The sequence below is a fragment of the Zerene cesonia genome, chromosome 9, assembly GCF_012273895.1.
Source record: "Zerene cesonia ecotype Mississippi chromosome 9, Zerene_cesonia_1.1, whole genome shotgun sequence".
NCBI lineage: Eukaryota > Metazoa > Arthropoda > Insecta > Lepidoptera > Pieridae > Zerene > Zerene cesonia.
In genome coordinates, this window is record NC_052110.1 from 6,648,745 (window position 1) to 6,669,670 (window position 20,926).

The 20,926-nt window shown below is 33.5% G+C and overlaps 1 protein-coding gene across 3 annotated transcripts in view; it reads right to left on the reverse strand.

Annotated features, from left to right (window-relative positions):
* LOC119828940 (fibroblast growth factor 22) overlaps nucleotides 1-20,926 on the reverse strand; it is a 178,184-nt gene that overhangs the window by 131,404 nt on the left and 25,854 nt on the right. For all 3 annotated transcript variants that reach the window (XM_038351268.1, XM_038351267.1, XM_038351269.1), the window contains one exon: nucleotides 5,042-5,588. In XM_038351268.1, the coding sequence (XP_038207196.1) occupies nucleotides 5,042-5,261 (220 nt within the window). In that variant the 5' untranslated portion in view covers nucleotides 5,262-5,588. The remainder of the gene's footprint in view (nucleotides 1-5,041; nucleotides 5,589-20,926) is intronic.

Genomic DNA, 20,926 nt, shown 5'->3' on the forward strand with positions numbered 1-20,926 from the left:
ACCAAGTGGCAAATGGCTTTCCGCAAAGAAATAATTGTTATAATCCGATCGTATGTGCAGCAAAATACAATATCTTACTTATTGTATGAGCAAAATTGAATCGTATTTCTGTAACAACTGGATTGTTTTTGCAATAACTGCAATTTCGAGTACACAATCAGCTTTGTCAAAACTCAAATGGAAGTTTATACGTAATTATTTCGAAGAAACGAGATAAAAGCTTTAAAATCTGAGCACACTCTTATGAAATTGTGAGTCATCGTTGTTTCTAATTTTCATTCACAATGTAAAATTGGGTAGTTCTCTTTCATCACTTGATAGTACTAGCTGCGCTCCGCGGTTTCACCCGCGTAAGTCCATATCCCGTATTGGGGTAAAAAGTTGCCTATGTGTTATTCCAGTTGTCCAGCTATCTACATACCAAATTTCATTGGAATCGCTTAGGCAGTTTTTGCTTGAAAGAGCAACAAACACACACACATCCTTACAAACTTTCGCATTTATAATATAAGTAGGATAGGAAGTGGGATAGTAGGATAGATTATTTTTTTTTTTTTTTGATGTTTCTGCTACATGGCAATCTGTTTTCCAACAATAAGCCACTTCTTTGTTTGATTACTCAGTTTATGTTTTCCTCGAGAGCCATACTTGTATGAAACTTTTCACACGACTCTCTTGATGTTTAAAGGATAGAATAATAGATAAATTTTAATTAGGATTACCAATAAACAAATAAATAGATAAATAAATAATCGAATTAATATTTTCCATTTTAAAAACTAGCGGCCTGCCCTGGTTTCTCCCGGGATACATATGTAGTCCATGCACACAGGTATCACAAATTTTGTTCATGAGATCAGCGCGTTCAAGTAAACAAACTACATTATATTATTAGTATAGAAGTGTAGATAATATTCAACTTATGCGTTAATAACATGATATGTTGTCTCTCAAACATTCATCTTTCTGTGGTTTCGCTTCTGCTAGATTCCCACATTCTAGACCGGAATGCAGAAGCCATTTTGATTTATTGAACGCTGATTTGTTTGTATGGGCTGAATTCACACTTCCTTATATGGACTAGCTGTAACGTGCGGCGTTACATGGTACCCAGGTAAAAAGTAACCTATGTATTAATCCACACTACAATCTATGTCTGTACCAAATGTCATACAGATACGATGAGCTGTATTCGTGTGAAAGGGTAGATAACATCCATCCATACTTCAAAACATTTGCGTTTATAATATGAGTAAGATTTAGTCCATTTCTTAGTTAAAATTTACATAAAATATACAGGGTTAGGAAAAGGATATGGGCCTCCGGCTCCCTCAATCACTGAAAGAAACACAGCAGAATACTATTTCACGCCAGTCTGGGGGGGCACTTCCCCGGTGCGAGCTGGCCCAGGTCGTGCCGAAGCGTGCTCGACTACCAATTAAAAAAAATGCGTTAATATGTAGCAAATTCAACAAAATTTTACTTTTATAAATTAACATTATGCCACTTTACGTTGCGTCTCCTTGCAGCTCCGTATGTCACTTCGGAAATCATCAATGTAATCAAAAGAAACTCTGAAATGTCTTTAACGACATATTCAGAATACTCATATAACTATTTACTAGCTGTGACCCGCGGTTGAAACCGCGTAAGTCCGTATCCCGTAGGAATATCGGTATAAGAAGTGCCTGTGTTATTTCAGTTGTCCAGCTATCTACGAAGGGAATAGTATTATTATTCACCAATAGATGTCAGGAAAAAAAAACACGAATAAAACACGAATATGACATTATTTCAGTTGTCCAGCTGTCTACGAAGCAAAATAGTATTACTATTCACCAATAGATGTCAGGGAAAAAAACACACGAATAAAACACGAATATGACATTTTCTAAAAAAAAATCCTAGCTAGATCGATTTATCGCCCTCGAAAACCCCTATATACTAAATTTCATGAAAATCGTTGGAGCCGATTCCGAGATCCCAATTATATATATATATATATATATATATATATATATATACAAGAATTGCTCGTTTAAAGGTATAAGATAAAAAAAATCAGAGCTAAGACAGATATATACAATTCACACATACCAATATAATATTTATATCACAGAGCGTTCTTAACAGGTCATTTAGTATAAAATTAAGGTGTCCTCAGAACGAGTTTTGATCATATTGAACTTCTGTTCTAAAAGCCATTTGTCACTCGATGCTTAGAATGTTGCTTTTTTAATCATTTATTACGATTCTCAAATTACATGCGAATATTGTTATGTTTGGAAGTGTCGGATCGGATTTTTTGTGAATTGATGAGTTATAAATGATATTCATTATTCCTTGCGACGTATGAGGTTTTATAATCCACATATTTTTGGACGCGATTGTTGGGCATTTTAGTTTCAGTACATCAGAATGCAATACTGATAAAATATATTTGAACGATATCATTTCGATAAGAATTTTTTGATAGTTCCTTGAATAAAGCTAATCTCTGGAACTACTGTTTCGAAAAAAAATATGGAAAGACCAATTGATAGATGATGAGATAGAGGTAAATGAAGAAAGAAATACGTAGTTTAAAAAAATGTGAATTAAATCAAGACCTGCAATGGAATGATTTAATATCAATTGTACACACACAACCGAATAAAACATACACTATTTTCATTTTCTAATATAATAACCAAGGTATATCATAACAGAGAGACCACCACACAGCCGCCCCAGGCGATCCTAATGATAATTGAGTCATTATTACAATTTGACAGCAACGAATGGCTATCTCCTATGTAATTATAACAAAGATTGAAAATTTATATACAGTTATAATTGAGCTATTCGAACGTCGGGATGTCTATTGTGGTTTACTTAGCGAGGTCAATGGTGGAACAAAAGACGTGAGTGATCCAAAAACGTTAATAATTGCGCCGAATAATGAGGAAGCAAGAGTGAGCTTATTAGCGAATATGTTAATTCAGAGGAGGCAATAAAGTTCAAAATTGTAAGACGAGTTAGAATTTTGGTGTCCATGAATAGAATGATAAGAGCAAATCTTCGAAAGGCGGGTATAAACGGAAAGCCAAATCTTATACCTTTAAAAGAGCAATTCTTGTATGTATATATATAATATAATAAAAAAATATAATCTCGGAATCGGCTTCAACGATTTTCATGAAATTTAGTATATAGGGGGTTTCGGGGGCGATAAATCGATCTAGCTAGGAATTTTTTTTAGAAAATGTCATATTCGTGTTTTATTCGTGTTTTTTTTTTTCCTGACATCTATTGGTGAATAATAATACTATTTTGCTTCGTAGATAGCTGGACAACTAAAATAACACATAGGCACTTTTTATACCGATATTCCTACGGGATACGGACTTACGCGGTTTCAACCGCGGGTCACAGCTAGTATCCCTTATATGTATAATAAATAAGTTATAAAATTCGCTGGTAAAGCTTTTCAACTCTACTTTTATTTACTCCACCGAATATACGTATTACGTACGTAACTGATCATATCGTGCCTCCAACATCGTTGAAATTAAATCAGTAGATTCGAAGATTAAAAGATCAGGAAATTAGAAAACCGGGTCCAAATAAATGTTGTAGATTCCTCAACTGTAAGTATATTATGTACACATGCTATTGTATTTTAAAAAAGAACCACCAGATTCAAGATATTGTTGGTTAGCGAAACTCTGTCCAAATATTTGATGCAAGCGAATTCCAACACATGTCAAAGTAGTAAGCTGTCTAGACTCATTTAAATCACGCTACAATAATGTCTACCGTCTGTCTGCTTAATGCTATATAAAAAACGAATTAGCATTCAATTTTGAGAGCGCGTTTTATAAACATTTTACCCTGTTCAAGATCGTTTGTTTGTCTTGCGGCTGCGTTAGGACGATTGTATGTTGTGATTTAATCCAGAGCGTATATTAATCAATTTTCTTTCTTGAGCATACTTCGCATACATCTAAAGTTGAGACAGTTTGAGACATTTTTGAATGTGTACTTTTTTTATTGCGTTTGGTGAATTTGCTGCAAAAATATTTGACGTTACTTGTAAAATGTATTACTTCAGGCTACAGTCATATTTATATGCAAATATAATTTTAAAATGACTGATGATTGACCAGTTTCAATACATAGCCATAATATATTGCGATAGATGAGCTATTTTAGAGAAAAGATTCAGAGAAGAGAATGCTACTATATTACATAGAGTAAGTGGGGGCATACAGGCATATAGACGACGTGTTGGTCGTTTACCATCAGACGACCAACCAATTCATTTGCTATAACTTAAAAAAAGAGGTCTTATTAACTTCTAAACTTAGCCATTTAGCCTAGAGTTTTTTTTCTTTAGTGACATTGGTTATGCGAGTGGCCAGCTCGATTGGCATAAACACCTAATCGATACACGATTTACGGCTGCATAAATTACGAATAATTCATTCTAATTTTATTTTTATCGCCTCCCGTTTTGCTTCCATTACTATTCGATGAAATAATCTTATCAAATATTTGCAATATACATTATGCTTTTAAAATTTTAATACAACCTGTTCGTCTAGTATCCATTGCTGCATTTTATTGTAATTTTTATTAGTTTATAATAATTATTTTTAATGTCGTGTGGGTTGATTTTCGGATAATAAACGTCGATTTATAGTGCGAAAAATGGCGGTACATTTGTATGTTAGATCACATCTAAATGAGGAAGATTTGGTCAATAAACATTCTAGTTTATATTGCTTGTTTCCTCTAAGCTCACAAGGTCTTAGTTTTACATATTATGATTAGTTTATGGAAATTGCAACAGAGAATACGTATCATTCGAATCAATTTTTCGATCGTATAACATCTAATCTTTATTTGGGTGTTTTAAATAAAAGGTAGTCGAGGTAAGGTAGTATGTGGCAGATATATTACATTATTCTTAGAGTATGCGGCCTTGGCTATTATGTATTCTGAATCCAGTGGATGATCCCTTAGTTCTGCTATAAATTCTAAAGGTACATGTACTCACTGTAAACGCTGTTGGCGTCTGTGGTGCCGTTGACGGTGCCATCCGGCAATAGCTGCAGATAGCGGTTCTTGAGGAACATCTGTATAGTACGCGAGGTGCCCGTAATGTGGCTGAGGTTGGCGGAGCGTTGCGCGCGCGCTTCCGGCGCGGGCGCCGCGGCGCAGGTGGCGAGCGCGAGCGCCGCCAGCAGCAAGCGCAGCGGGCGCGAACGCGGACGCATGGCGCGCCGCGCCCATTGCAGCCGCCCGATCGCCGTCACTGCTCAAATTGTGCGCATAACACGCACCGACACTATCTAAACACGATGCCTAATGTATGATGTTCTGTCGGACATCGCCTTTCGATTCTATCGCTCTCGGATGCGCTCGAAACGCCCGAACTGCCGCCAGCGGCGCGCGGATTTCGACCGCCCGACGCTCAAGTATAATCAGTTCGTTTTGTGAATCTGTGGCGGCAGCTCATGTAATACATAATGCACTAATATTGCACCGCTGGGCTCGGTTTACTGCACTACTGTGGTCAGCGTGAGGTTTTCTCGTATCACAATCTGAAACAAATGAATGTTGTTATTATTAGGTTGCGGTGACGAATCGACTTAGTATCGTAATTGATATAACTAGGAAAAGACATATAAACTAATAATTGCATATGTAAATGGATAGTTTGCGTGATTTCGTCTTTAATGTGAACATGACTGGAGTCGCGTAATCTGTTGGGGCAGCGGTTATTACCGGTTACTTATTCGTAAAACCGATAATGTGGCCAGAACGTGCTTCTAAGATTTCTGAATCATCGTTCGGGGTAACGCCATTCTGCGGTCGATTTTGAAATTAATTTTGAAGACTAGCAAACATAAATGTGTATAAATAATTGTAAGTGATGACGGTATACGTATATTTAGATTCAAATATATTACTTAAACATTAAGATCGACAAACAGACAGACAGACTGACGTAAATAAGTATTACGATTATTATGTAGGAACAATGTTCATGGGCGGTGGTAGTCCTTACCATCAGGCAACCCACCAGCTCCATTGCCGACGATGACATAAAAACAGGTCACAAAAATAGTTAATACACATTGGTTCAAAAACATCGCCCACTTTGCAAAATTAAAAGTCATTATTTAAATCATAGAAAGGAAGTAAAATACACAACCGTTAAAAGCCGTTCGTGTTAAACATCCATCTGCATACCGTTTAAATAATTTCATTCAAATAATTAACAAAACCGAACTTGCTTCACGTGGTGTGAAAATCTATTTCCATACATCACTCTAATTTAAGCTGTACCACGTTTGAATAAAGTATAAAATTGAGTGTTCAATTAATTGCAATCTTTGAAGGAAACGGTCTGTTCTAGGAAGCGTTACAATATTGACAGACGAAAAACTTCAATTGCGGTCTATTTTTGCTGAACTAAAATGGATGAGTAAATATTATGTGAGCAGGAAAAGACCGTGTAAAGAACGTATTTTTAGCGTTTGGAGGAACGGTTGTTTTTCAAATGTGGTTCCACGTTTGTCCAAACTGCGTAATCGGCATGAAGTTTGGTTTATAAGGTAAATTAGTCTTAATTGTATATAATAATAAAGCACATAGTCATATTTTAAATTTGTGTGTCCTTTATCGTATATTATAGGCTATATAAAATAGACGTAGCAAAGAGACAGGCCGGCCGCAAAGATTGAACAAAACAATTTAACATATTAGACAACACTTAAATCATACGCCCTTGTAATAAGGCGGTTTTTGATTAAAATTTCATTAATGGTCGAATTGTGTCAACAATTTTAAGTGTGTTTTATGTTATGTTTATCTTCGTAATACATAAAAGGCAAAGGTGATTGACTGACAGATCTATTATACAAAGTTACTCAAAGTGCTGAACTGATTGAGTTAAAATTTGGCATGCAGATAACCGCTATCATGTGTGCATCCGCTAAGAAAGGATTTTGGTAAATTCACCCTCAAGAGTGAAAAATTTTAGCATAAATATTCATTTTGACCACGAAGGTCAACAGCAAAGAGTATTTCCTTTGTTCCCCTCGTCAATCCTTTCTTAATCCCTTTCCACTTTAATGTCGCAAGTCCATTTGTAAAGACATTAATGCGATCGACCTTATGCCTATGCAAATATTCATGGGCGGTGGTAGCGTTTACTATCAGGCGACCCACCATCTTCACTGCAGACGATGATATAAAAAATATATAAAAATATATCTCAGAAACTGCTAAGTACAGATATCCGGGGAAATCATCAAACAATCCGAGAGCCAAATGCTTAACTTCTCCTATCCTGCCATTTCATTTATCCTTCCTTGCGCTTCATCCGCAACTTATGACGTCACTCACTATTGAACTCAAAATTTGCTGCTCCCAGTTTCGCCCACGTAGTCAGGATAGTTCCAAGATTTTCCACACATAGTTCACGTGGAATTTCCGGGGTATAAACTATGCCCTTTCTTGATACACACTCAAACTAACTTTGTACTAAGTTTTAGACAAGTTCCAGAGATTAGGAAGTCCAAGCAAACAACCAAATTCTTCAGCTTCATATCCTATATTATAATCCGTTCTTTGGTATGATCGTTTAAATTGTATGGTGATGAGTTAAATCTTAAATTGATAGTAAATATAAATCGACAATTAAAGGGTATAAAGGCCTTGGATAAATCAACGATAGTCACATTGCGAAATTTTGTCTGTTAGTCTGTCCTTCCTTTCACGTACTTATGACAGTACATAAGAGGCTACTAATTAATAGAATCTTAGAGGTCAAGTCACATAAAGGTTCACGATATAATTTTTCCCATATTTTATCGCATTAAAACATTCAACCTTCACAAGTGCATTTAAAATTTGTCATGTAGATAGACCTTATAAAGCTTTAGCTTATAAAGCTTTAGCTTATAAAGCTTTAGCTTATAAAGCTTTAGCTTATAAAGCTTTAGCTTATATAAAGTGCTTAATAAGACTATGCTTATCAGAGACCTTTCCGTTATACACCTTTACGCAACCTTTCAAATCTGCACTGTCATCGATAATTAATTACAAGATAAGTTGGCAAGAGATATTGGAATCAGAGCACTACTTTCATTGGACAGAACCAATTGATTTGTGCCACTGCGGGTAGTTTCACAAATTGGACATTGATTGCTTCCTCGAAATCTTTCCGGTCAGAGCTTTTAAATTAACTGCTAGATTATTTTATTTAGTACGAGTGATTAATGGAATTGTTGACGGTTAACGCTTTCTGCATAATCTAGAGAGCTAGATGATGATGATAATGAATTAATGCTATAAAAATTATTGTTTGAATAAAATTACAATGAACACTCCACTTTACTAATGCCATTCATAAGTAAATGAGTTTCTTTGGTTTTCTACCAAAAGAATGATTTGTGATAGATAACATAAACTGAAGAACAGTGAAGGAAATTTTACATATAAGTGAATATAGATTAAAATCTTTAGTAAATTCTTAAATTTAAACTAAGCTATTCAAAAAGCAGGCTAGGGCAAGATTTTTAACGGATTTAAAATGCGATTTTTCGAGTATATTATATGTTATACCTGCGATGCAATCACTTTTCAAAGACCGTGATCACGGGTTTCCCCTTGACTTCGATGCATTAAAATCATGTTTAATCGTTATCTACTTTTATAATAAACACACTTTTATTTAATTATTAGCTTTACCTTCATGTATGTAAACAACTCCTTTAGACTCGGTTTTGAGCCACCCAAACGGATTGATTTAATCACAAGTTATAACATATGAGAAATTTTGAAAGAATAGAAAAAATTTGATCACGAGGCAGGATTCGAACCTGCGTATCTTGCCTAACCGTAGCAACTCGGCCACCCGTGATCACGGGTGGCCGAGAGGCTAGGCGTTGCTACGGTTAGGCAAGATACGCAGGTTCGAATCCTGCCTCGTGATCAAATTTTTTCTATTCTTTCAAAATTTCTCATTTATAAAGCATTTCAATGCTATAAAACTAAAAATTAAAGTTATAACATAATTTCATATATATCTTATTATCCTATTCAGAATCGCCAGGATTATATTATTTCCTCACATCTCATATCCTCTGTGAAAATAAGAGAATTTAGTTAATTCTATCATAATTATATCATAAAAGCGTGTTATTTTGTAGTTATTTTAAAACTCAATATTGTTGATTCTTAACATAGTTACATATAACTTGACGTCAGTTATATGTATATGTATGTATGTCTAGCATGACATTTATTACTGCCAAAACAGTCAATCTAAGGATACGCGACTTAACCAATCGAATTACCTAAACACCACTAACATTCAAAAGCATATAGCCATTACGAGCATTCATACAATTGTCTATTCCATCAAGTTAATTAATGAACGAAATTATAAGCATTGTTAATGAAGCAAGCGGACGGCTGCTAACAAGCCCCAATCTCGTTCACATCAATCTGTCATTCGATCCTGAATGAATTAGCGAGGATGATTGATCCGATCCTAATTGACATTTCAAACCGCACGTTTTAATGATCATGTCTTTTTTCGTTTTCTGCAGATAAAAAATTACTAGGCGATGTATAGATGACATCATCGAGATGCGTGGCTGCCTCATGAGAATACTCGACCATACTGCTGTATCACCCGCCTTCGGTCGCTTAGTACCCCAATGAAGAGACTATCGTGTACATAACGTTACAATCTATGTACATAGCACATTCCATTTAAATCTGTTGAGCGCTTCTTGGGCAGAAGAGTTTCAAACATTTTCACATCCTACTAATATTATAAATTCAAAAGTTTGTAAGGATGTGTGTGCGTTTGTTGCTCTTTCACGCAAAAACTACTGGACCGATCGCAACGAAATTTGGTACGTAGATAGCTGGACAACTGGAATAACATATAGGCTTTTATCCCGATATTCCTACGGTTGAAACCGCGGGGCGCAGCTAGTCTGACATACATTGTGACTATAAGCTGAATAAACTCACGCTATATCTAATCGGAGCGCACGCAAACAAAACCGCGGGTTAAATTAAGTTTATTAATAATTAGTTTATTCTTTTATTTGGGCCTGCGAGAAAACCACAAAAATCTGTATTCAAGGTGTGAGGAAAGGTCGTATTGGACTCAACGAGATATTAATTTACTTTCAAATCACTCGTACTAAGTTTTTGTGATCCTCAATGATTGATACCATAACAATATGCATTCAATAAAAACGTGTGCGGTAAACATAATTGTATGTATTTCTCACTTAATAAAAATCTTAATCAGTAAATAAATGTAAATATCATTAACCTTGGTTTATTGAAAAGATAAAGCAGGTTATTGAATAAATTTTTTAATGATAACATGTTAATCGACATACTGTATATATATGTGTTATTTATGGACCAATTAATGCATTACATATCATATTTCTACAAGATGGAAAATTATTAAAAAAGAATATGCACTTTGATTAGTAATTATTTATCAAAAAGAGGTAAGGAATAAGGGAATTTGACGACGGGGATAAAGAAAGGAACTAGGCGACGAGAAAAAGGACAGGGGGCTATTTTATATTGTATAATATATTTCATGATTTCAGTTGATTTAAAGTCTTTTTTTATGTCATAGTTGGTAATGGAGCTAGTGGGTCGACTGATGGTAAGCGCTACCACCGCCCATGATCATTTGGAGAGGCGTAAGTTCAATAGCAGACCTTACGCCTCTACAAATTGGGAAGAGTTTAAGAAAGGATTAAAGAGAAAAATAAAGGAAAGGACTGGGAAGGGTAAGGAAAAGGGTATGGGCCTCTGGCTCCCCCACTCACCGTACGAAACACAATAGCATGCTATTATTTCACGCCGGTTGTCTATGGGGGTGTGGTACTTCCCCGGTGCGAGCTGGCCCAATTCGTGGCGAAGCGTGCTCGACTCCCACATACAAAATAACTCTCACTATAAGTGTCTCATGTTTTCAGTATTTTATCATATCCTATTGATATCATAATCGGCAAAATATGGATGAATGGATTCTTTCACGCTAAACAGCTAATCGTATCTGCATGATTTTGGGTACAGGTACAGATACGTACAAATTTGCTATAGAAATAGATTGCAGTCTGGATTAGCAATTAGGCTACTTGTTACGGTACCACGCGAGTAACGCCGTGGCTTACAGCTAGTATTCCATAATTTATTGCATAGGTATGTTTTTGTATAATCTATAAGCGTTTTGGCGCCAAATATTTTAAACAGCGACCACGAATAGTTCAAATTATTAGCTTATAAAAAAATCATTGGATATAAACAGCCAGATTCCTTCTTAATCTGCCTCAACGAATTTATAGCGTGCGTGTGTTAATAATAAGTTGTTGCTAGATTTTTTTTTTTTTTGGGCGGGAAAATCTTACATCGATACACACGGCCTCTGGGGGAATGCCGTGGGTTATATCGGATCCCTATCGACTAAAACCCCACTGTTTTCCGTTGAGCCGCTTTAGTGAAGGGGTCATGGGAGCTGCTTAGTATACATCCGCGACGTATTAGGTATTAATTACTAGCTGCGCCCCGCGGTTTCACCCGCCTATGTCCGTATCCCGTAGAAATATCCGGATAAAAAGTTACTTATGTATTATTCCAGTTGTCCAGCTATCTACGTACCAAATTTTATTGCAATCGGTTCAGTGGTTTTTGCGTGAAAGAGTAACAAACATATCACACATCCTAACAAACTTTCGCATTTATAATAATAGTAGGTTTAAAAAATTGAGTAAATATTAACGTTTTCCTATTAATATTTGTATATGTAACATTAATAATAACTTAGATATACGAAACTTTTACCTGAAACATTAAAATCTACATTCAAAATCTATTCCTTAAAACAGAAACAAGCATAATTAATTATTTCACAAATCCTTTTAACATTTATCACGAATAATTTTCCATATTACATATCGATGACTCACAACCACACAAAGGAACTGAAAATAGTTTATTTGTCAAATTATCGTCTTGCGTAATCCACGCTTAATATTTCGAGGTGACAGTGAAAATATTACCGCGATCAAGAGTCGAATGAGCTTGCCAGTAAATTCCATCATATGTTATAATCTGTCACATTTTAATTATGAAAATAAGAGATACGGTGACAGTTTTATAATTTAGAAACATACAACATTGTCTATGGTAGATTGATGATTAATACGCTCTTCGAGGTGAAGCAGAATTAGTGTTTCAAATAAGAATTTGTTTGTGTTCTGTATTGTTTGAAATGACATGGCGCTTATATAAATCACTAGCGGTCCGCCCCGGCTTCACCCGTGGTACATATATAGCCTTCCTCAATAAATGGGCTATACCAGAAAAAATATTTTTCAAATCGGACCGGTTGTTCCTGAGATTAATACGTTCAAACAAACTCTTCAGCTTTAAAATATTAGTATAGAGATATAGAGATTTAATTTTGATCCCAGTAACGTCAAGGAAAAATTCTAATATTTCCAAGACATATAACTATTTAAATAATTCCTAATGTAATCTATTCACGTAGCTATTTTAATTTCTTGTATATTGAACAATGATGTAAAACATTATACAATGTACATAATTATTTCCTTATAATACATTTTCTTAAGTGCGAATTAAATTTATTTTAAAATACAATACAATCTATACAACAACAGTCATTATAATATATTATTAGGGAGTAGCATTATTCTAGTTTTTGTATTTATTAGGGAGTAAAAAGTATACAGCATAAATGCTCTTTATAAAATGAAATAAAATATCTGAATGAAAAGGTATCTAATGCATTTGTTGTTAAAATATAATCACTGGACAGTTTTTGTTAAATATAATGACCAGTATTAGTTTAGCAGCAATTTATATATTGTTAGAATACTATGTGAGACAACTGTATGCCTCAAATGTGCTAAGGTCTTTTAATACATGAACATGGTTGATGTTAACAATACACTGAATATCGTGGCAGCGTCATATCTTATCGTGTGTTAACTCACACCTCTCTCGAAGCAAGTTGACGGTGATTCGCATTTGAGATCAATCGAGAGCTCGTGGAATTTTTTAATCTGTATTTGTTTTTTTTTTTAGCACACCTGCCAGTGCATATTTACATAATCTTTATTTGTCTATGGTTGAACTTTTTTATATTACATATCGATAGAAAAAACGAGATCATACTAGAGGCGAGAGTTTTTGTAAATTTGATTGTATTGTTATCAGATGAAAAAAGAAATTTTGAATTGTATTGTATATTTTCAATTTAATGTTTAGTTGTCATTAGTTCTTAAGCTTGTTAACAAATTTAAGTTAGAGAGAGTTGCAATATTTATGATGTATTTGGAAAATAAATTGTATTTTTGATACAATATTTCAGTTAAATAAACTTTAGAATGCTCTTCGCTATCTCTCTAACTCGATGTCAGTGCACTTGAGGTGTAAACCCATTCGATACGTTAAACGTAATGTGACGTAATTCCACAAGATTGGCGCGAAGTGACTTTGACAGATGCGATCTTCCACGATTTTGGCGGGAACACAGACTAACAAGAATTTTCTCTTTTTGTATCCATACATGATATAAAAGAGGTTTGTTCAATAAAAACGAACAAACAGGATTGATTTATCTGAAAGAGAACATAAGAAATGGGTTCGGAACTTCAACCAAAAATTTAACTTTTCATTGTGAAGCGTGAAATAGCGTTAACGAAATCAAAAATAAATTGAAGCTAAAACAAGAAGCTAACTATATTTACATTTAAACCAAATTAGCCACCCAATGTGTAACACTATGACTCGCACAGAGTAAAAAAAAAACAAAAGAAAAACTAAACTGGAAAGGGACGATAAGAGAGGTCATCGAACTCGTGACGTATGATAAACGGAATTAGAGACGGCAATTAGGAAGCTAGAATATTTCGAGATGACAGTTTTTTCAGCGAAATTTTGGCAGCTACAACGGTTACATTTTTAGATGCCTACAGACACTTTGATGTCACTTCCCGTAATCGTTTCGTTTTTTTTTTAATTTTTTTTTTTTCATAAATATCTGCATGGCGAAAAGGTTTTATCAATATAATAGATACTTAACAAGGAAGTTTAATTTTTAGTTGTTTAACATTCAACTGCTTTATTAATGACTCTTTTGTAAGAATAGAGATCTTAACAGGTGAGTTGTTTAATTTGATTTATCAGATATTTTGTTCACATGTGTATGATTTTAATATAAAACTGTTAACAAATAAATAGTTAAATCTAGTTTAACTGTATTACTTGTATTCAGCTTATCTAGATATCTAGTCACGTGTGGCACGGTTGTCTAGATGCTATTAAAATAACGGTACCTAGATATTTTGCCTACAAAAATGATAAAATCCTAATGTTTTAGAGTTTGAGTGGATATTTGTAAATCACTATCAATGCTAATAAGATAAAGCTGAAGAGTTTGTTTGTTTAGACCCGATGAACTTAGGAACTGCGGGATCGATTTAGAAAATTCTTTTACCGTTGTACAAACTTATGGACGTAATGGCCTTGTAGCATTCAGGCATAATCTAATATATAAAATTCTCGTGTCACAGTTTTCGCTGCCATACTCCTCCGAAACGGCTTGACCGATTTTGATGAAATTTTTTGTGCTATCCGGTATCTATGAGAATCGGCCAACATCTATTTTTCATACCCCTAAATGATAAGAGTAAGGCAGAACAGCGTTTGCTGGGTGCAGCTAGAATAGTATAGGTTATATGCGTACCACGGCCGAAGCCGGGACGGACAGCTTATTTTACAAAAAAAGTTTTGTTTTGTCTGTCAAAGTTAATACATAAATATATGTTGTTTTAGTTTGACAAAATAATAACATATTTGAATTGAATTAATAGTTGAGACTGGCGTGCGCTTTTTCTTCTTTTTAAAAATCCCATACATAATTAAGTGTTGTAATTACAAATTATAAGCTTATCTATAAGCGTATCTGTTTCATTGAGTAACTAAATAAAAACAATGTTCTACAGTAATTAATGCCCATAATACATAATTTCATACTATTCCCGAATTTAATTAAAGTATTACATAAATATACACAAATAAATTATATTTGCTCGGTTGTGTATATTCTATACTCAATCGCAATAGTTACAAACAAACTAATATTATATCTACTTCTTATTTTTTATTAAATGACAACATCCGATTCCACTGAGCACCGATTATGCGAGTCTCAATATTTTTGCATTGAAACGTCACTTCTAACATATCAATATGCATTTTAATGGAAATTTAGCATGAGTATTAATTTATTTACGTGGATATGCAATTTGTTGTCAATGGACACTGCACAGCGGGATTTTTTTTATAAGATTTTATATGTCAAAGGTTTCGCGCCTTTTTATAAAGTATCCATAAACCCGATTGAAATCATTTTAGTTTTATTATAATATTTATTAAGTGGTTTATGTGTGTTAAGTTTAATTATTAAATGTCTTTAATCGTGAATAAACAATTTTTTCCGCCGAGACGCTGTAGCGCCTCTTTTATATGGCGGGAAAATAATTTCGAAATTAATATTAAAAAGTCATTGTACATATATAATAAGCAATCGTTATATTTATCTTTTATCTTTATCAGTCATAAATATTTAATATTACGAGCGAACTAACAAGAAGGTTCCACAATTTAAAATAATGATCAAAACATATTTCCATTAAAACCTCCATATTGCCACCGCTACATATATTATCTGTATTTTCTGTTAACAGTTATGGCAATAAATAAGGATCATCTCTCGGTCAAGCTGAGTGAAGCGGTGAGACAATGCATAACTCTGATACAGAATTAGAAACGATATTTTGCGAGCATGCCATCGACTATCCTACCGCTAGTGAGGGATACTGGTTATCGATAAATTTAATAACAATATTATTGTCACGTGTTACAAAAAGTCTTAAATAAACATTCGATACAATCAAAACTAAATAGGATTTATTTGCTTAGTTTTGATTTGCATATTAAATATACATTTATACCAGTCACATTTCATTTAACCTGTCAATTTGATTATGCATTTGTTATCGCGTTTATAAATTTAAACGCAAATTATGTCATTCCCTGAGACATTTCCTTGTATAACAGACTATACTTATTGTGGTACTATCTACGTCAGAGTTACCAAATTAACTATGTGTATGATTGAATCAAACTATATTATCATCAAACTGAAGTATAATTGTACCTATGTGTTATTGGCATACTTAAATGAAACCGGTTAGCTTTCACGAGTATATTTAAATTTCCATTTGCGCCTAAGTTTTATGAATATGAACATAAATCATAATGGAACGTAGTCTCCGCGAGAGTCTGTCTCAAACGGGGAGATAATTAAAAACGATTAATTTGTTATATCGATATCATAGCTTCAGGAAACTAACAAAGCATAGAGCTCATATTGTTTTTTTTTCTTAACACATTTGGTCTTATTTAATTGGAACGTGATATTCAATCTATGCTCCAGAAATGTTTTAACAGGAATTCTAGCAAAGTAACCTTAGTTTATAAAATAATACAGGTTATTTTAAACCCCTCACTCAACTAATGGGTGATATAAGTGTGACGTCAATATCTCTGTGTGTGTGTGTTTGTGTATGTCTTTCTGTATATGACAGTATCTAGAAATCGAAACCGTATTCAAACCAAAGTTTAATGGGACCACACGAGAGGCATAATCATTATCAAAATCGGTTCACCCACTCGAAAGTTCTGACAAAATAAATTTATCACCTAACCTAACCTCACCTTTTTTGAAGTCAGTCGAAAATGCCACATCAAATAACTACAATTACCCAAAATAAACCAGAACCAAATATCTTCTAGACTACGAAAAATATGACCCACATAAGATGAACAAGAATCTACGATACTATAGAATATCTCATTCAATTTACTACATCCGTAAACAGAACGCGTAAGTACGTAAATATTTAATGGACAATAAAGTTTTGCAATATTTGTGAGAAAACATTGGATCGTGCTCAAATGTTTACTCATACTTCACCTTCTTAAATGAACACGAACATGCTGCGTACAGTCGTGAACAAAAATGCATTATTCAATTTTCACAGCCAGGTGTTTGAACATAGTAGCGAGAGAAAGAGTCTATTAAAAAATTTAGTACTTTTTTATAACAGTTAACTGTATAAATAAACTTTTACTAACAAGTGGACATTGTAATTTTACAAATTTATTTCCATATCGTTTTTAGTTATAGTAGCATTCAAAGTGAATTCAATATTTGAACACTAGATTGAAGTTATGAATATCTTAATTCCTCTTCTATCATTATATAAACAAAATTTAATTCGTGCATAAATCACCTCCTACTAAATATTACTTACTGACAGAAACAAGGCACTGAAATATAAACTGCACTAATTTTATTCAGATTAACCAAATGAACTCTCACAATCCAGTATCAAATCTTCAAATCCAACGTTTATTCGAATTTCGAATTCTAAACTCATTCGTAATCATATTCTGTTCTCACTAAAATCATAACGATAATATCATGACAGTATAGCGTTATTTTTATGAACGATTCAAAATCTGCATGAATTAAATTAGCATTGACTTTGCAATTAATTCGCGATACCGAAAGCATACAAATTACACGACACATAAAAGCACTGTAAAATTTATTCGACCATGAATTGCTTCGACCACACGCAATGCGATGTATTTTTTAGCGTTGATAGTTTACGAACTGTATTATAATATACTAGCGGTCCGCCCCGGCTTCGCCCTTGGTACATATTATGTAGCTTAAAGCCTTCCTCAATAAAATAATTTTTCAAAACGGACCAGTGGTTCCTGAGATTAACACGTTCAAACAAACAAACAAACTCTTCAGCTTTATAGTATTAGTATAGATTTGATTATATCTTTTGTAGCTCACCCAGAAGATTCAATCGATCGCTCGATAGTATGGGCTATGTCTACAATAAACAATAACGAGGAAAAACCACTGGCACTATTTAAAAAATTATTTCATAGTTAGAAAGCTGCAACTTCACTAACTGAAAAAGGCTATATATTGTCGACTTCCAAATATTTATTAATACTGAATCAATAAGTAAACTTAAAAATATAAACACAGAAATTATTGAATATCGATAAATTAATTAAGTATCGATATGAAGACAAAAATCCCATCACTAACAAAACAGCCGCTGTAATGCTCCTCGTATAATCTAATTTGCTCAATGAACTAGAGTCGGGACTCAAATTTCTGCTTAACGTCTAATAAAATATCTTATATATTATATTATCACGCCATTATCACGCAAAATAATAGTTTGTTAAAGTCTAATATTTTACTTAAAATTTATTCATAGCGATAAAATTTCTTATAATATGCATCAAATGAATTAATAAAAAATGCATGTAGTCACTTTTGTTTGTCCCGATTCTAGCCAAGTGGCGTTTAAAAACCGGTGTCATTAAAGCTTAATATGTTACAGATGGAAAAAAACTTGCATCGAGTACTATCTTTTGAAAATTAAATAAAATTGAATGTTTTCTGCCAAATAACTATAGCTAACCACAGATAAAATTACGACCTGTCAAAAAGTTCCCGCCAATTATTTGACAGCTCCGCGCGGCCGGCTTTTTTAATAAACTCAATTGTCACAAGTGGTTTTACATTAAACATCATATTCTTTAATTAGTGTTCTGTAGTTGCCGCTGTTAGTTATTGGCCCTAAATGGCTAGAATTTGTCTCTATTTAGTCACTACCGGGGTTTGATTGGTAAGTATGAATATTTGCCAGCCGGCTAATTAAACTTGATGTAAAAGTTATTTATCATTTCCTTTGATGTTTGATATCGCTCTCTATATTGCCGCCAATTAAAGCAGACACCGATCGAGACATGAGTGATAGTTTCGACAAATGATTTTGAAATTACAAAGATAGTGTGAATATACATAACTAGTGTACCTATACGATTGAATATTTTTTTTAATCGGTCCAGTAGTTTCTGAGATTACCCCCTCTAAAAGACTCTTCAAATACATCTATTTGAAGAGTTTTTTTTTATACGTGTAGTACACTAAACGCACGTCACGGCTCCGCTCGGATGCGAAGATTCCTCATTTATCCTAAGGGAACATTTAATCGGGATAAAATTATCCTATCACCCCAATCAGCCCATACCCTGTCTGTATACCAAATTTCATCAAAACCCGTTCAGTAGTTTCAGCGTGACGAACAAACATCCAAACAAAAAAACTTTCACATATATATAAAATTTGTGTGATTCATGTTTTCTTGACTTTTGTGACTTGTTAAGCATGGCCTATATTTTTCTAAACGAAGATCTGTAAGCATTTCATAAATATTATTTATGGGTCATAGACGTATTCTTTCAAAAGTGCCAGCACTCAAATTGCTATTATCTGTCAATCATTTAAATTCTATTTAACGAAACTTCAATGTGTTCTCTGAGAAATGTCATTAATTTATTTATGGCTATAAATTTACAGAAAAGGGTCTACCGCACAGTCATAAATCTCATTCATAATTTGGTAAGCTAACTAGGACGAAAATGTATCGGATATTTCCAATAAAGAAATAATAAGAAGAATAATTAAGGATGTCGATAATTAAAAAGATTCTAGAAGTTTCTGTCTCATGTCACTTCACAGGATCCATGCTGTTTCCGACCTGTATAATTATTTTTAAATATGGTTACAATTTTCTCTTCAAAGCAAGCATTTTAAGTCGTTTAATTATAAATGACTTTAAATGTTAACCCTGTTTAAAAATACCGAGAAGTACCGATTCTTTAAAATTTTTCTGTTTGGTCTCTGTAGGGTTAAACTAAAATAGTATCTATTATATTATCTGTGGTAAAACCTTAATACAGATAATTACTTTAGAAGGAAAGAAAGAAACATTTATTTTACTCTTTTCAATAATTGTAAGCATCGGACACATATCCTTATAAAAGACCCACTATACATCATTCTGATTAAAAAAATTGATGGTTAAATGCTTATAAATACGCGGTTTATTTTAAAATGGCCTATCACATTCCACTTAATTTTATTCAGTAATAACAGAGACGCGTGTTTATGCATTCTGGTACAAATTTGAATACATTAGGGCCTGCTATATTGAGACTGATAATATATTCTTGTAATCATTTCTCTGATAGTGAATCGGTCATGTTTGGAATTCTTTGAATATTGGATGCTGGTAGGGTTGTCAATTTTTTTATTGTTTTTATCTGTGAACAGTCAAAACGTACTGGCCCTTTTCGATCCTTCTGGATTCAAATTGTTTTCAGGGTTGTGTATATTTTTAAGAGCAAATTATAAATGATGATATAATAGTGAATGGATGTAGTGGAGCTGTAGATAATTTTAAGTACTTCAATTCCAAAAATCAACTATTATTTTTAAATTTGAATAAACATTGTGTTGAATCTATGTATTTTTGCTAAATAAACTATTTTTTATTTATTTATTGCACTGAACAGCTCTACAAATTACGATTATGACGTCTATCTTAGCGGTTAATATGATTCTTATGTTGTTATATTACTCGCACATCCGTCCACGTTGAAAGAATAATAATTTATTTAATCCAACATAAAATCCGTCATGACAGCCCTAACGCAGGGCTGATAGTCAAATGCCTTAATTAAGTAAAGCATATAATATAGGTCAACGTGATTTGTGAACAGATAGCGGGCATTAATATCTAGCTATTCTATTTGTAAATAAATATAAATCCAGGCATGTGAAGTAAAGTAACGAATCGATTTAAAATTCTTTTCAGAACTGTAAATTAAAGCGTTTAAGCGTTTAAAT